The sequence below is a fragment of the Gigantopelta aegis genome, chromosome 3, assembly GCF_016097555.1.
Source record: "Gigantopelta aegis isolate Gae_Host chromosome 3, Gae_host_genome, whole genome shotgun sequence".
Classification (NCBI taxonomy): Eukaryota; Metazoa; Mollusca; class Gastropoda; order Neomphalida; family Peltospiridae; genus Gigantopelta; species Gigantopelta aegis.
Genome location: NC_054701.1, coordinates 62,560,172 through 62,575,312, shown reverse-complemented (window position 1 = coordinate 62,575,312; position 15,141 = coordinate 62,560,172). Strand labels below are relative to the sequence as shown.

General features: G+C 34.5%; 1 protein-coding gene across 2 annotated transcripts in view; it reads left to right on the top strand.

The window, feature by feature from the left end:
* The window catches only part of LOC121368397 (homeobox protein cut-like 1), a 150,400-nt gene that overhangs the window by 15,018 nt on the left and 120,241 nt on the right, over nt 1-15,141 (top strand). For both annotated transcript variants that reach the window (XM_041493099.1, XM_041493100.1), the window contains exon 2: nt 11,281-11,391. In XM_041493099.1, the coding sequence (XP_041349033.1) occupies nt 11,281-11,391 (111 nt within the window). The remainder of the gene's footprint in view (nt 1-11,280; nt 11,392-15,141) is intronic.

Below are 15,141 nucleotides of genomic sequence, written 5' to 3'. Positions count from 1 at the left end.
CCAGCTTAAACCTTTATTGCTCGTATATAAGCAATATATATATATATATATATATATATATATTTATATATTATATATATATTTATACACACACACACAGTGAAAAAGAAGTTTTTTTCTTGAGGATTGATCCCTGGCTCTCTAGTACCTGGAGCACATATATTAGTAGATGTGTAAACCACAGCATGTACATTCAATTTGCATGGGAACATGTAGTATAAATGGGACTGGTTGTTAATTTTAGCTAACAGATGAGCTGGCCTGGTGTACAGTCTCCTGCATTCAGCCACCAAAAAACTAGGTTGCTTAGCTGTCATTATAATTGAGCATGAAGACCAAGCAAAGAGATCGTTAGGTATCTGATCATATTTCAATGCCATGATTCAGAGTCTAGCCTATATTTCACCCACGATCATAGCCCAGCATGCCTTCTCAGATGCGATCATTTATATTTATATCCGGCTCCAGCTTCTTACAACTCTTTGCTGGGGATCCAAAGTTTTATGTATACAAGTGCACTAGCTGCGTTATATATAAACATATATAAATATACATATATAAATACACATACAAATATACTAACATATGCACACACACACACACACACACACACACACACACACACACAGGTATACATACATACAAGGATGACTTAATAGCTCAGAACCTATCTTGGCAAGTCTACAACTTGCGAGCGATTAGGTGCCACAGGTTCAAGTCCCAGCAATGGCATGAGACAATTTGTGAGGCCAGAAAGGATTTAATTATTCCCTGCACCAGTGTGTTAATATCTATGTATGTAATACTAAATAGTCAAACCCAACTTACATACAATATATAGATATTCATACATCAAAACACACATACATACACACACACACACACGCACGCACATGCACATGGACATGCACACATACATACACATACATACAAACACACGCATGCATGCATACACATACATATGCACGCTCTGACACATACTCACACACACATGTAATACTGCCCTGTAATAATATGTGGGTGGGGGTGGGGAGGAAGGACACATATAATGGGACACAAAGACACTATATTTGGTTATATACTATAGTATATACAGTACGGTAATAAGTAAATTGTCACCATCTCCCCCCCCCCCCCCCCTTCCCCACCAGTTCCTGGGGGCCTGAAGTGTGTTACTAATATATCATGTTATACATATATGTACTCTTTAGTTAAAAACAATATTGCGTTTCACACATCAAATAATAAAATACAATTACAATTTATTCACATATCTACTGCACCCACTATTTGCCAAAATGACTGTCAGTAAAAGGTCAGATAATTTTGGGTTTTTTTTATTGTAAGTTACATGTATATTCAACTATATTAGTGACATCATCAGCGTTTTTATCATCAAACATGTAATAGCGAGCCTATTTGGAGGTATATCAGTCACCGTGTTCTGATATCTTCATACATGCAGTGATTCATATCCTGTAAACAAAATAGACAATGTCATTTCCAATAGTGGGTGCACATATTTTTGGCACACTGAAAAAAAAAAGGCTTAATGGTCTTTAACATCAAGTCTCATTCTGAAGATAACAATGCTACATAGATGGCTAAACACTTTGTGTTTCATGGATATAAACTATCACCCCTCAAAGCAAATTATAATTTTTTTTGGGGGTTAAGCTGTTAATTTCAGACATAACAAGAAATGTCTTTGATTACTTTAGTTCCGTATTAAAATTATCATCCTCGTCTTAGTGGGACCCCACACATTTTTCAAGCACAATTGTAGTAAAGTTGGTTTTGTTTAACGACACCACTAGAGCATATTGATTTATTAATCATTGGCTATTGGATGTCAAATATTTGGGGCTATCTGGGTCAGCAGAAAATGTTGCCAAATTATGTATTAAACTTGAAAAACCCAGTAATTTTGTAACATAATAACAATTATTACATGAAATTATATTGCCAAATTAAAATAAAATTTGCCAAGTGTTTTTGAAATTTGCTGTTGGCAAATTTGGCGAGTGCCAGAGCTAGCTTTGCATATAGTCTTAGAGAAGAAAATTTTCCATTAGTACTGTAGCAAGGAATCTTTTATATGCACCATCCCACAGACAAGATAGCACATACCACAGCCTTTGATATACTAGTCGTGGTGCACTGGCTGGAACGAGAAATAGCCCAGTGGGTCCACCGATGGGGATTGATCCCAAATTGACCATGCATCAAGCAGATGCTTTACCACTGGACTATTTTTGTTTTCCTAAAATACTACTAAAACACAGAAAATTTGAAAGAGACTATACCAAGAATATAATTATTTCACCTGGCTATTGTATTGATTCTGTATATAAGGGTTATGGTCTGTTTCAAAGTTTCTGTTTTGTAAGATATTGTTTTATAAAAACAACATTGTCTTGATGTTTATTGTTTGTATATTGTAATAGGTCATAATAATGTAAATTCAGTTTTAAGTATAAATTCCAGGGATTTTAGTGAATAATAATTAATTAAGCAAAAATTGGTTGACAAGTAGGTACTTTAATTATTGGTTAGTATGAAAAAATGTGCACACCACACCATACAAATACATTGATTTGTAGGTAGTTTTTCTCAAGCATTCACTGTTGAAAAGTATTAAACAAGTATTTGCATTTTTTAGCCAATACATATAGGTTTGCGTGGTTTGTTTGACACAGAATCCAGTAATGTAATATTCTCATTCAGTAACCGACTGTCCCATTGTGCTACAAATATGGAACTACTTTTCTTGCCCAATATGTTGATCAGATGTCTGTGAAAACAGTTACATATGTTGTTTTAGTCAACATAAACCCTTTCTCCAAATAACAGTATTACCACGACTGAAACTACAGTGTCACGATTCATAAATTTGTAATTCTACTTCTACACACACACACACACACACACACACACACACACACACACACACACACACACACACACACACACACACACAGACAGACAGACAGACAGATATATCCTATAACGTACCCATGATATCCATATCATAAACCCATGTGATAATTTACTTTATTAACCTGGTTAATAATGGTATGCAAATTTGCAAGGTCTCTAGGTAATGTGTCGCTGTGGATGGGTAATTTGCTTACAAGCCTGAGCGTAACGTTTTCAAAGATTTGTTTAAAATGCATGGCGTCAAACTAATCTCTGCTAATTGTGATGATGTCATATTATCGATGGCGGCGACTTTAGTACTGTGATTTACTAAAAAAATCAATTAAAATGTTATTTTAGAAGTGTTATAGAATAAACAGAATTCGCTATTCATGTTTTTTAATATGTAAAATATCAACCTCCTCTAGTTAATCGATATTTGTCTTGGCAGAGCCTCGACAAATACTGATTGACATAAACTCGGTTGATATTTTCCATATTAAAAAATACTTGTGATGAATCCTCTATATATGAAACATCGAAATGAAATCAAATATCTGTTTTAGCTGGTAACAGTGTTACCACATTGTGATATGACAGTGGCAATCATACTGGTTAGTACACTAATTAGTAATTAAAAATGTCTTTGTCTTAATACCATCCACTTTAAAAAACAAAAAACAAAACAGTGTTAAAAGTTAAATATATTCCATGCTTCGTCTGAATATTACAGACTTCAAGACTACGTATACTAGTAATTAAAATTAAGATCGATGAATGTATAAAAATCCAGTATGAAATTGTATATTATTTCTAACAAATAACTTGCAGGTACTTCAGTGTGAAATAACAATATTAGGTGCATGCGTGTCTACTGCTAATCTCTGAAACGTGATTGGAATGAAATTAAATGTCATTGTCCACAGATAATAGTGTTGCCGTAATGTGTCCATGTAGCCAGTTTAGTCTCGATATGTGCTTTAGATGTGATTGGTATAAAATTAATTCTGTGTATGGTAATGAGAAAAATAAATAAGTAAAATGATACTTGCAAAAAAAAAAGACGAAAAAAAGAAAGAGTGGGCAGATTTATGTAGGTGTACAACATACGAACATACATGGTTTGAGATTAACTTTTTAGTCTCAAATAGGTTTGTACAAACAAAAAATAAAATAGATCTGTTCCATTATCAGTATTTCTGCTAGAATTTTTTGGGTATGGCCCTGTGGCATTGAATGCAACTACAGTCAACTGGGGCAGGGTTTCTGCCAGAGGGTAAAACGGGTATGGCGCCATACCCAAAATTTTATTTTTTAAAATTAACTTTTTGGCAAAATTAATTGCTTTCATCATTACTGTATGATTTTCTTAACCCTAACCCTAAACTTAACCCATTTTCTTTCTGGGGGAGGTCCCCCATACCCCCTGTTGACTGTGGTTGCATTTTATTCCATAGCGTCATACCCCAAAATTTAGAAACGGTGGGGGGGGGGGGGGGGGGGGGGGGGGGGGTCTCCTCAAGAAAGAAAATGGGTTAAATTTAGGGTTATGGTTAAGAAAACCAATGATATGAGTAATTAATTTTGTCCAAAAATTAACTTTAAAAATAAAATCTGCCAACAAAATTGGGTATTACACCATACCCATTTTACCTTCTGGCAAAAACCCTGAAATTTACTTTGTATCAGAAGGAATGGGACATGGCTCAGTGGTAAAGCACTTGCCTGATACATGATTGGTCGAGGAACAACCCGTCTGTAGACCCATTCGGCTCTCTCTTTTAAGCCAGTGCCCCTTGACTGGTATATCAAAGGCTGTGGGATGCATGGTACATACAGAAGATCCCTTGCTACTAATGGAAAAATGTAGCAGGTTTCCTCTCAGAATTACCAAATGTTTGACATCCAATAGTGGATGATTAATAAATCAGTGTGCTCTAGTAGTGTCATTAAACAAAACAAACTATTTGTATCAAAATTAGGTACATTCCAATTTTTTTTTTAATTAAATTTTTTTGTTTTAATCAAAAACAATTGGATGGTCTCAAATTTGTCTTTACCACAATATAAAATCTCTTAATTCTATTGTCAGTGGGTTATGGAATTCATGCATTTGTAAAATGTTAAATTAATCATATGTATACTTTTTTCTTTGAAAAAAACACACAATACATATCGAAGATCCTCAGGTATTTTTTGGTATGTCTCGCAGCTTATTTGGTTTGAACAAGTTTCTTCTCTTACAAATTTGCTAAGTGTTGCAGTAACTATAACCAAACAGAAAGAAAGAAAGAAATGTTTTATTTAACGACGCACTCAACACATTTTATTTACGGTTATATAGCGTCAGACATATGGTTAAGGACCACACAGATTTGGAGAGGAAACCCGCTGTCGCCACATAGGCTACTCTTTTACGACAGACAGCAAGGGATCTTTTATTTGCGCTTCCCACAGGCAGGATAGCACAAACCATGGCCTTTGTTGAACCAGTTATGGATCACTGGTCGGTGCAAGTGGTTTACACCTACCCATTGAGCCTTGCGGAGCACTCACTCAGGGTTTGGAGTCGGTATCTGAATTAAAAATCCCATGCCTCGACTGGGATCCGAACCCAGTACCTACCAGCCTGTAGACCGATGGCCTGCCACGACGCCACCGAGGCCGGTATAACCAAACAGTGTCATCATACAATAGTCCATTTCATTTTGTTTATTCTTAGATAGGACTTATTGGCAGGAGACTAAAAGGTTCCATTTTTCCGTGTTCAAGCTAGGGGCCATATTTTATACCATGTTCCATAAATGGCGACTAAATTTCATTTTTAAAATCTGCACTGGGTCCATTTGTTATGGGCTTCATATTCTGTATGATACTGCCACTGTCTAAAGTGTATCATATATGTATTTGGTTTTAACTAAATCCTTTGCATTATGTTTGTGTGTATATATGGATAATGTTTTTATCCACCGAGTTAGCTGTGGCTTTGCCATGTTGATATCAATTTTAAATGGTGTTGGGTCAATGTAGTATTCGATATGGTAACCACGTAGAATCATAGTTTTGTAAACATTAAAGGTACATTTATCTAATTGTTTGTAATTTTTGGTGAATTTATTGATGTATAACAGTTACAAATTGTATAAAATGCTTAGCATAGTGTAGTGATTTTATACTAAATTTGTGACTATCAATAAATACACCCAAGAATAACAAACTGTTATGTCCCATTTGTTTAACAGTGTCCGAAATAAGCACTTGTCCGTTTGTCCTCACAAGTGAAAATCTGCTCGGACAAACAAAATGGACCTCGGTGGTTGTCCAGTGGACAGGTAAAAATGTATGATGTTTCATTTTGAGCAACCAAACACATTGTCATTGCATTTAAATAACTCATTTGGACAAGTGAAAATATTGGTGGACAAGTAGATTTCTAGATGCACTTGTCTGGTGGACTAGTAACAAATTCTACTTATTTCTATCGCTGTTTAAAGTCTGCAGTTTTTTTCTTTAGAATATTAGGTTATGTAAATACCTTTTGAAAAAACATTCTAGTAAATCATCAGGATGTGGGATAATTGAAAACACTTCATCAGTGATCATGAAGATTTGCATTTGTGGAATGCCAGTATAAGTTGTAGAAGCATCACGAGGGGTATATGGCTTTTGTATGTTCTTTTACCCCGAGGCGAAAAATAGTTCCATCGATAAACAAGTTTTTAACTTCAAATGTTTGTAATACGAAATTGTCTGAAACAGATATTAATTAAAAAAAAAAATCTAATTATTGCTTTAGCATTAACTGGGGTGGTTGGAAATTACAGACAGGGTATAAGAGAATTTGGCTCCGCCCACAGGGGTATAAGGAATTTGTCCAACGGCAAACAACCAATGAGATTAAAGACTTTTACATGAAGGTGAGATAAACTAATTTATTTTACATGTAACTATATGTGAAAAAATTACTGCTTCAACTTCAAGCAAAAAAAATAAAAGGAAACAAAAATAATTAAAAAAACAAAATAATGAAACAAAATAAAAACTCAACAAGAACCTCCCCAACCCCAACAAAAGATAACTTTTAAATAGAAATGTCATACACTGATACAGATGCATAAGGATTACAGTGCTGTAGGCATTAATAGTGCCATAAACATTAAAAGTGCTATAGGCATTAAAAGTGCTGTAAACATGAACAGTGCTGTAGGCATTAATAGTGCTATAGGCATTTGCATTGATATAGGCATTGACATTGATGTACAGGTATTAATAGCGCTGCGGGCATTAACATTGATTTAGACATTACTTAATATGAATATATTGTTGCGGCTAGGATATATTGTTGCGGCAAGGTAATGCAGTTTGCTTGCATGGCATGCATACCCAATATATATATTTCGTCAAATTCTGTAATATGCAGTAAGCAATGCAGTTGTTATTTTTATTGTGCAGCTAGTTCTTTTTCTTTGACCGTATGTTGATGTCACGTTGACTCGCTCCAGCCAGTGCACCACGACTGGTATATCAAAGGCGGTGGTATGTGCTATCCTGTCTGTCTAATGGTGCATATAAAAGATCCCTTGCTGCTAATCGAAGAGAAGTGGCGACAGCGGGTATCCTCTCTCAATATCTGTGTGGTCCTTAACCATATGTCTGATGCCATATAACCGTAAATAAAATGTCTTGAGTGTGTCGTTAAATAAAACATGTCTTTCTTTTTATGTCACAATGATGATAGTATGTGATTCATGTGTTTTTGCAAGAATTGCTACAGGGTAAAAACAGACTTGCAGTGTTTTTGCCAGAAAGAAATTTTTGGGTATGGCACTATGAAATTGAATATTTACAATGTGTGTGCTGAATGAATAGTGAGTATGGGGGGGGGGGCCTCCCCCATAAAGAAAATGGGTTAGGTTTTGGGTTAGGGTTAAGAAAAGCATACAGTGATGATAAAGAGTAATTATTTATGTCAAAAGGTCAACTTAAAAAATTAAAATTTGGGTATGGCGCCATACCCATTTTACCCTCTGGCAGAAACCCTGACGTGCTACAAAAGCATCACATATTTAAAATGCATCTGGACCTATATACACATGTAAATGTATATCTATTGGAACTATTTCTTTTTTTTTTCACATAACACATGAGTTTGTTGTTAAGTTTGCCATACATGTGGAATTCAAACGTAATGGCTTGTACGTTTCTGTTATTAGGAACTGATATGCCATTAAGCGGTTGTAGACCAGGAAATAACAGTATGATCATAATAAACATGCTATTTAATATGAACATTTAAAAAATATTTAGAAATGCTGGCTAGCATATTTCCATAGTCTGAACAAAGTGGTACCCTTAAATGGCTTGAAATAGTCCAAAATAGTTATTATTATTAGTATTAGTAACTGTTTAAAAATAAATATTTAGAAATGTTCAACATTACAGATAAAATATTTAGAAATGCTGGCTAGCATATTTCCATAGTCTGAACAAAGTGGTATTCTTAAATGACTTGAAATAGTCCAAAATAGTTATTATTATTAGTAACTGTTTAAAATAAATAGAATACAGGAAACATGAGTAACTTAATACAAAGAGATTTATAGTTTTTAATTTAAAAATCTAACACAAGTAAAAGATTGTGATGAGTGTTTGTGGGCGTGGGGGGTGGGGAGTTGGTATGGAGAGGGAAATTAAATATGCATATACTTGTCTTTTTGCTTGATCTAATGTTGGACATTGAGAATTTCTGACATTACACTTCTATAACATGATAAGATATCAATTGACTTTTACAGCACACGCACACACACACACACACACACACACACACACACACATGTAGGCTGATTTAGAAGTTTCGCCTATGTCACAGTGTGTGACCCAAGCATATGTGCTGGTCTCGAAGCACTAGTATATAATTATATCTACAGACATTTGTGTTTAATTGTTTGCTTATAGATACTGCCACGGCTTGGAAACACAGCCAGTTGGTCTTCGCTGTTGATGGCATATTTGCATCCCCACATTGGGACGGAACCTAAAAGCGAAATTGATCTGGAGGGCCTTTAATGTCAGATTCCCTGTGACCTCGTTTGGCCATGTAAATGGATGCCGAGATAAAAGAAGCCATTAAATCAGACCATTTATTCAAACAAATGATTACAAATTCCTTTGCTCTGTAGATTTGGTTACTTGTTAAGACATAAATATCAGCATTGTATTAATTTCTCTAGCATTACTTTTAAAGGTGGGTAATATATTTGTAATTTGATCTATGTGTTGGCAAAACATAGACATTTACATGGGAAAAAAGTTTTTATGTCACTGTAATTGTAAACCAAGGAGGATATGTTAAATTAAAAAAAAAAATGCAATCAGTGGTGCATTAATTGCTAGGGGAAAAAAAACATATTGTGAAAAAAATGTATGTCTGAGTATCTTGTACAAAATGTATGGTTAGGTTATATCACAGTGGTGATCAATAACTCTTGACTAACTTGGTGGGTTTTTTCCAAATCCCAACCAGTATCTCATAACTGGTACATAAAATACTATGGTACATATATATATTGTCATGTCTGTGGGAAGGAAGGAAATGTTTTATTTAACGACATACTCAGCAGATTTTCTTTATGGTTATATGGTGTCAGATATATGGTTACGGACTACACAGATGTTGAGTGAGGAAACCTGCTGTCGCCACTTCATGGGCTACTCTTTTTGATTTGCAGCAAGGTATCTTTTATATGCACCATCTCACAGACAGGGTAGTACATACCATGGCCTTTGATATACCAGTCGCGGTGCACTGGCTGGAATGTCTGTGGGAAGGTCTAAGTAAGACATTTCTTACCTCTGTAGATGGGAATTGCCCGTGTAGGCAGTGAGTTTTTTCTTATACCATATAAGCCAAATGTTGAAATAACTTTTGTTCGAAAATGACAGCAATAACTCAATGTTCCCATCCACATTTGCCTGGAAAGTTTTAGGAGAATGAACAGCAAAATTGATCGCCTTGCAATAAAAATGTTAATATTGTTTTTGTCTGCCAATTTTGACCAACATGGTAATAAAGAGTAACAAAAATGTATTGAAAGGAGCCAATCTGTACTACAAATTCTTCATTGATTATAAAAAAATTTATGATGCTATCTGCTTTTGCTTCGGCAATCTGATTAAAATTATCTCTACTGGTCTACCAGTAGATCTAACAGCATTGCATTAACTCCCATGTCCAGGTGACATTTCATCTATAAATAACAATTTAAATATTGACCAATTACACTTCGCTTTTTATAGCGTTATTTGGGAGCATGCAAATTCAAAAAATATGCAATAGGCAAACTTGTTGGTCTATTTCAACATTAAAAAACAGGGGGAAAAGTGCAGTAATAAACTCTGGATTGTATACTAGTATAAACAGATTTTATGGCTATACCATAATGGGGTGGGTTTTTTCGTCTTGAAACAAATTTTAAATTAGTTTCCGCCATACTTCATAATTCACCCAAATCATTTCATATACCCTCAGCATAATCCCGAATGTTTTCAAATTCTTTTCAAATCACTGGCATGATTTTGCAAGTAAGGTTTTGATTGGTCGAATGAAAGGTCAACTGGACATGAGCTCCAACAGGGTGCTGTTAGATCCACAGGTAATAGTAATTAACCAATGGAGCTAATTTTAATTAGATTTTGGCTTTGGTTGACTAATTGCCAATTCTATTTTGAAGTGGTAATGTAAATAAAACCAGAAAAACTAACATTACCAGTTTTGCCAGCTTATAATGTATTCCGTCACAAATATTGTACAAAATTGTTTTATTAGGGCACATTTCATACAAACATTTTCACAAACTGTGTTTGGGGAACGAGAGAGGAAGGTTAATGCTAACATGAACATAATTTTTAAGGTTCTAGAGATACGATGATCAGTTATGAAATCCATTATAAATTTTTGTAGAAAATTAACTAATTATTTCTACAATCTAGATATCTAGATGATGAAATATGGACGTCAGTTGGAGTTTGTACTGAATACTGGTACATGTAGTTAGTTATTAAAGGCAAAATTTCAGAAATTTGTAGTCTCTCCTTACGAACATGACAATATAATCAAAAGTTTACCTTTTCTGACACCCAATAGCCGATGTGTATTTTTGTGCTGGGGTGTCGTTAAACATTCACTCACTCACTCACTCACTCAATCGTTCACTCGTTCATTCATTCATACAATCAAAAGTTGATTGCTTAGTTCATATCAATTGTAACTGATGTTCGATGACGAAATTTCAACTCGTTCCCAAAACAACTTATTGAAGTCATAAACATAACTTAAAACTTTGGTGCTTATTTTTACAGAAAGAACTTGACACGACTGTTACAGACCTTGCAAAACGCCAGGATGAAAGTGATGTTTCTAGACGAAGATTGGTAGAACAAAGTAGAGAATTCAAGAAAAACACACCTGAAGTGAGTATTATCATTCTGATCAATCAGTGAGACTGCTATTTAACTGTGATTGAAAGGAACATACCCTAGTTTTTAAACACAAAGGCATATTTTTCACCAGGGCCCTGTTCCACAAAGTGATCTTAGCCCTAAGATTACCTTAAGCGCACAGCTACCCTATGCACCGAGGTTGATCTTAGGACTAAGATCGCTTCATGGAACGGGGCCCTGGACCCTAGTTTCAACCCGTAAAAATGGACGCTAAGTTTGGTGAATTTACAAACCTGTAACAAATTTGGATACAACAGAGTGAAACAAGAGTCTGTGATGTTGAAATACCCTTAAAAATAGATTTAAAAAACACGACTCCATAATCATTACTTCTCAGATGCACGTGCGTTTTTTAAAATATGAAAAATGCATTTTGTGGTATTAAAAACACCAGGATGACCAGAAACACTTTGGTTGTACAGAAATGGATAATCTAAACAAAATAGAAGTAATGTTCGATTTCATTGATCATAAACGGCTCTAATAGTGAAAAATATGCCTTAGTGTTTAAAAACTAGTCTGTCTCTTTAAAACACACCACAGTGCTAATATCTATTGTATTTTGCAAATGGTAAAAAAAATTCTGAAGGAAATCTGTTTACATGTTTCTATAACTTTGTATTTTGACTTTTCCTATTTATAACTTTTAAACAATTATAAATCTGTCTTTTGTTTTGGAAATCAGCCTATTTGTTGCAACGAATAGAAATGTTGGTTTCATTGTGAAAGCATTGCAATTAATTTGGATTGTGTCATCGATCTAAAACATCCATTACTATCTTTACTATTCTTAATAAGATCGGGCATATTCTTTTAAAGGGTCTTGTCTAGACAATCTTTTAAATGGCCAGTCTGGTTAAAATGTTTTTTCATACAATAACAATGCTATAGTTTGTATTTCTAATACCACCCCACAACATAAAATGTCAGGGTTTCTGCCATAGGGTAAAACGGGTATGGCGCCATACCCACATTTTAAAAAAAATATTTGTTTCTTTTTAAATTACCTTTTAACAAAATTAATTACTCTTATCAATACTGCATGATTTTCTTAACCCTAAGTCTGAACATAACTCGTTTTCTTTCTGGGGGAGGCCGCTGTTGACTGTGGTTGCATTCAATCCCATAGCGCCATACCCCAAAATTTCTTTCTGGCAGAAACACTGAATGTATGACAGGGCTTGCAATAGCAGCCTGTGAAAAACCAAAAGCTGTCCATTTTTTAGATTTAGCAGACTGGTGAAATAAAATTCACCTGCTAAAATTACTAAAACAAAAAATACAGGTAATTTTTTAAGAGACCGATGTATGTACGATCATCTCATCTTCTATTTAACTGAGGCTAAGCTTGTGATTCTGTTGTTATTATAATTTCATAATGCTCTAAACTAAATCTCGGAGATCCTAATTTTCCCCTAGATTGTCCCAAACCTTCCACTCATCCTGTGCTTGTTTAATGACACCAGCCTCGGTGGCGTCATGGTTAGGCCATCTGTCTACAGGCTGGTAGGTACTGGGTTCGGATCCCAGTCGAGGCATGGGATTTTTAATCCAGATACCGACTCCAAACCCTGAGTGAGTGCTCCGCAAGGCTCAATGGGTAGGTGTAAACCACTTGCATCGACCAGTGATCCATAACTGGTTCAACAAAGGCCATGTTTTGTGCTATCCTGCCTGTGGGAAGCGCAAATAAAAGATCCCTTGCTGCCTGTCGTAAAAGAGTAGCCTATGATAAAAAAAAAATCAATGTGCTCGAGTGGTGTCGTTAAATAAAACAAACTTTGTTTAACGACACCAGTAGAGCACATTGATTAATAAATCATCGGCTATTGGATAAAAATCCTGTGCTGTTTTTAATTCCAGCAGGCCATATTTTTTCTTTGCAGGCCATATTTTACTTCCTATTATGAGCTCTGTTTGACCTTTCTGTAATATAGTTCAGTTATCTCATCTTTTAATTTACACTTGTCAATAGGTTTGATTACATTTATGTTGACTATGGTACAGTTTGATAGAATATTCATACATACTTAAACACATACACATAGACACATACATAGATATTTTGACTAGTCAGTTGTCAGCAGGAAAGGGACTCACTGGGATCTTTTCCATTGTAAGCTGTGCTCTAAAACTGCTATATGAAAGGCTGTGTTATGTGTTATCCTGATTATGGAATGGTACCCTTATAAAATATGCCTTAATGCTAATTGGAACAACGGTTTGTTCTCTGTCTATCAGTGTATCATTCCAACCCAAGTGTCATAGTTACTATGTTTTTGGGGTTTTTTAAAATTATTTATTTATTTATTTATTTATCTATTTGCAAGCATCTGCTTTTAGCCTAAAGTGTTTTTTAATTATTTATTTATTTATTTATCTATTTGCAAGCATCTGCTTTTAGCCTGTTGCATTCGTTTGGTGTTTTGCATTTTTTGTAGGAATATTTTTTTTTAAATATCTAGACCAGATGTTTGTAATTACTAATATTATGAATTTTATGTGTTAGTATAACATAAATCATCAAATAATATTATATTAAGTATTAATTTTTTTAACATACTGTGAATATTTATGAACATGTACTGTTATATGCCATAATTCCACCAAACAAACCCAAGCAAATTATGAACCATGTACTGTTATATGCCATAATTCCACCAAACAAACCCAAGCAAATTATGATCCAATTTTTATTACTATGATTCACCAAAACTTTATTTATTTATTTTTTATTAAAAGAAATATATCTGTTTTTCCTCCATTATTTTACCAAACAGACCTGACCAAATCAAATGATGCTGAGCCAATCTATATTACTATAATTTTGCAGATCATTTCAAGTGGTCACAAATTGCCAAGCATTATAGCCGGAAGTAAGCTTGGTGGGGAGTTTATGAAACTCATTAAAGAAGAGACGGAACACACACAGGGGGTGGTGGGCTAGCTTGCAGCTCAAAGCAGCAAAAGAATATTACTTTTTAATCTTTAAGCGGGGAGACAAGAAAAATCCAAATTATCTATCAATGTAGCAACCATCTGGCGCTAGAATGTATCATTCGGGCCTAATCTATAATGGTGTTTATCTCGGATTTGACCTTTTTTTAAGAGCGGTTCTTATTTCCTAGGAGTTCGGTTGCTGATTATGGATCTATGTGGGTCATGGGTGATTGAAACACTAACAGACTGTTATTCCAGTCGGGCGATTTTCTCTTTGATGTTTAGCGTTCTTGTCTTTTTCTGTTTGATTCAAACAAATTGACCTATCCTAACAATTTGGATTTGTTAATGGGAGGAACCTAGTTGCTACTCATTTTCTGCTGTTTCATTTTTCTTTCTTAGTATATATTTAAATTTTTAAAGAAGGCATACATGTTTGTATATATATATTTTTGTATAAAATATGGTAAAATTTAACTTTTACTTTTATATTCCGCACATAAACAAGATACCTAACTTATATACTTTTTTATATAAATATGTGTACAAACAAAACATGTACATACAGAACAGTATGCTTAACTATAGGCAATAAAATAAATAATTACTTATTAACTGATTTGTTGGAATAAATATGATTCGAACTTATGAACCTGAATGTACTATGTATTAAAACTTGAAGTACTAAGCAATTACAGAATGGAGCAACCAACACTACCAAGTCCTACATGATCCTGTTAAGAAGTAGGATGTACATGTAGCTCAGAAGAGTTCTTGTCT